We start from the raw sequence: 1,197 nt of genomic DNA on the forward strand, positions 1-1,197 counted from the left end.
GTCTTGGAAGGTGACGTGTTTCCAAGTATTGGTCAATTTCCTTCAGATTTTCCTATTTCTGAGAATAAATTTTTTTGTAATATTCATTAAGGATTTTTTGAATTTCTGAGGAGTCTGTTGTTATTTTGTCTTTGTCATTTTTTATTGATGAAATTATAGATTTTACTCTTTTTTTCCTGGTTAGGTTAGACAAAGGTTTATCAATTTTATTGACCTTTTCAAAAAACCAACTTTTTTTTTTTTTTTGAGTTTAAATGCATTTTATTTTTAAACAACCTACATGACATGTTTTTCCTTAAAAACAATGCCTCCACTCCAAATAAATCACGGTCAAAATAAATGAAGAGCTCAAGTGACATCAGTCCCGTTTGTCTTAAGTCCTGGTGTTGTGTGGATGACAAGCAGCAGCCAGTTATGATGACAGGTGATAGATCCAAAGTAATCGCCAAATTTGTTAACATTTTTCCATTTCTAAACCATCCTTAAAGAAAATCATATATGGGGTCACACCATCCTCACAGTAGTCCAGGAGAGCAACCATGCCATCTGGATTCATGTTTTCACCAATAAAGAACTGGTAGTTTTTGAAATTAGCTAGGATGTGCTTCATTTGTTCTGCAGCCCCTGTCATAAAAGGTTTTACTCTTTCTGGTCTCTGTTCTTCAAGTTTGCCTTTGATTGACTTCATGTAATCTTTGATGTACTTCTTGTAGGCTTCTTTTGTGAAACTGGTTTCCTGCAAGTGATGGTTCATGACAATATCAACACCAGTGATAACTGTGCTTTCGGTACCTTCGCCCTCAGGTCCTTTAGCGGAAGCATTTCCACCAATGAGCGAGTCATCAATGTTACCCTCTGTCCTACTGACCATCTTCCCCTCCACCTCCAAGCATAGGCCATCTGCGATCTCTCGGATCTTGTAAATGTTGGGGAACATCTCATCATGGCTGATGAGGTCCCGGCACATAATCATGATGGCAGCTGAAGGGAGACAGCCGGGGCACTAGCTTTGCAGGAGGCCGGAGCTCAGAGAGAGTCTGGCAGAGCTGGAGCGGCGCTGGGGGGGTGGGGAGCGGGTGGAAAAGGCCGATCCAGCCGCTCCCCAACCTCATATAGAGGGCCAAAAAACCCAACTTTTTGATTTATCGATCTGTTGTATAATTGTTTTGTTTTCAATTTCATTTAATTCTGCTCTAA

The 1,197-nt window shown here is 40.3% G+C and overlaps 1 protein-coding gene across 1 annotated transcript; it reads right to left on the bottom strand.

Annotated features, from left to right (window-relative positions):
* Positions 1 to 249: 249 nt before the first annotated feature.
* On the bottom strand, positions 250 to 973 carry LOC128589701 (translationally-controlled tumor protein-like). Its single transcript, XM_053596461.1, has one exon. The coding sequence runs from the start codon at positions 971 to 973 to the stop codon at positions 455 to 457; it is 519 nt and encodes a 172-aa protein (XP_053452436.1). The 3' UTR covers positions 250 to 454.
* Between the last annotated feature and the right edge of the window lie 224 nt (positions 974 to 1,197).

Source organism: Nycticebus coucang, chromosome 1, assembly GCF_027406575.1.
Source record: "Nycticebus coucang isolate mNycCou1 chromosome 1, mNycCou1.pri, whole genome shotgun sequence".
Classification (NCBI taxonomy): domain Eukaryota; kingdom Metazoa; phylum Chordata; class Mammalia; order Primates; family Lorisidae; genus Nycticebus; species Nycticebus coucang.

Coding starts and splice junctions, on each gene's coding strand:
- LOC128589701 (XM_053596461.1), bottom strand. CDS start 973: ATGATTATGTGCCGGGACCTCATCAGCCATGATGAGATGTTCCCCAAC.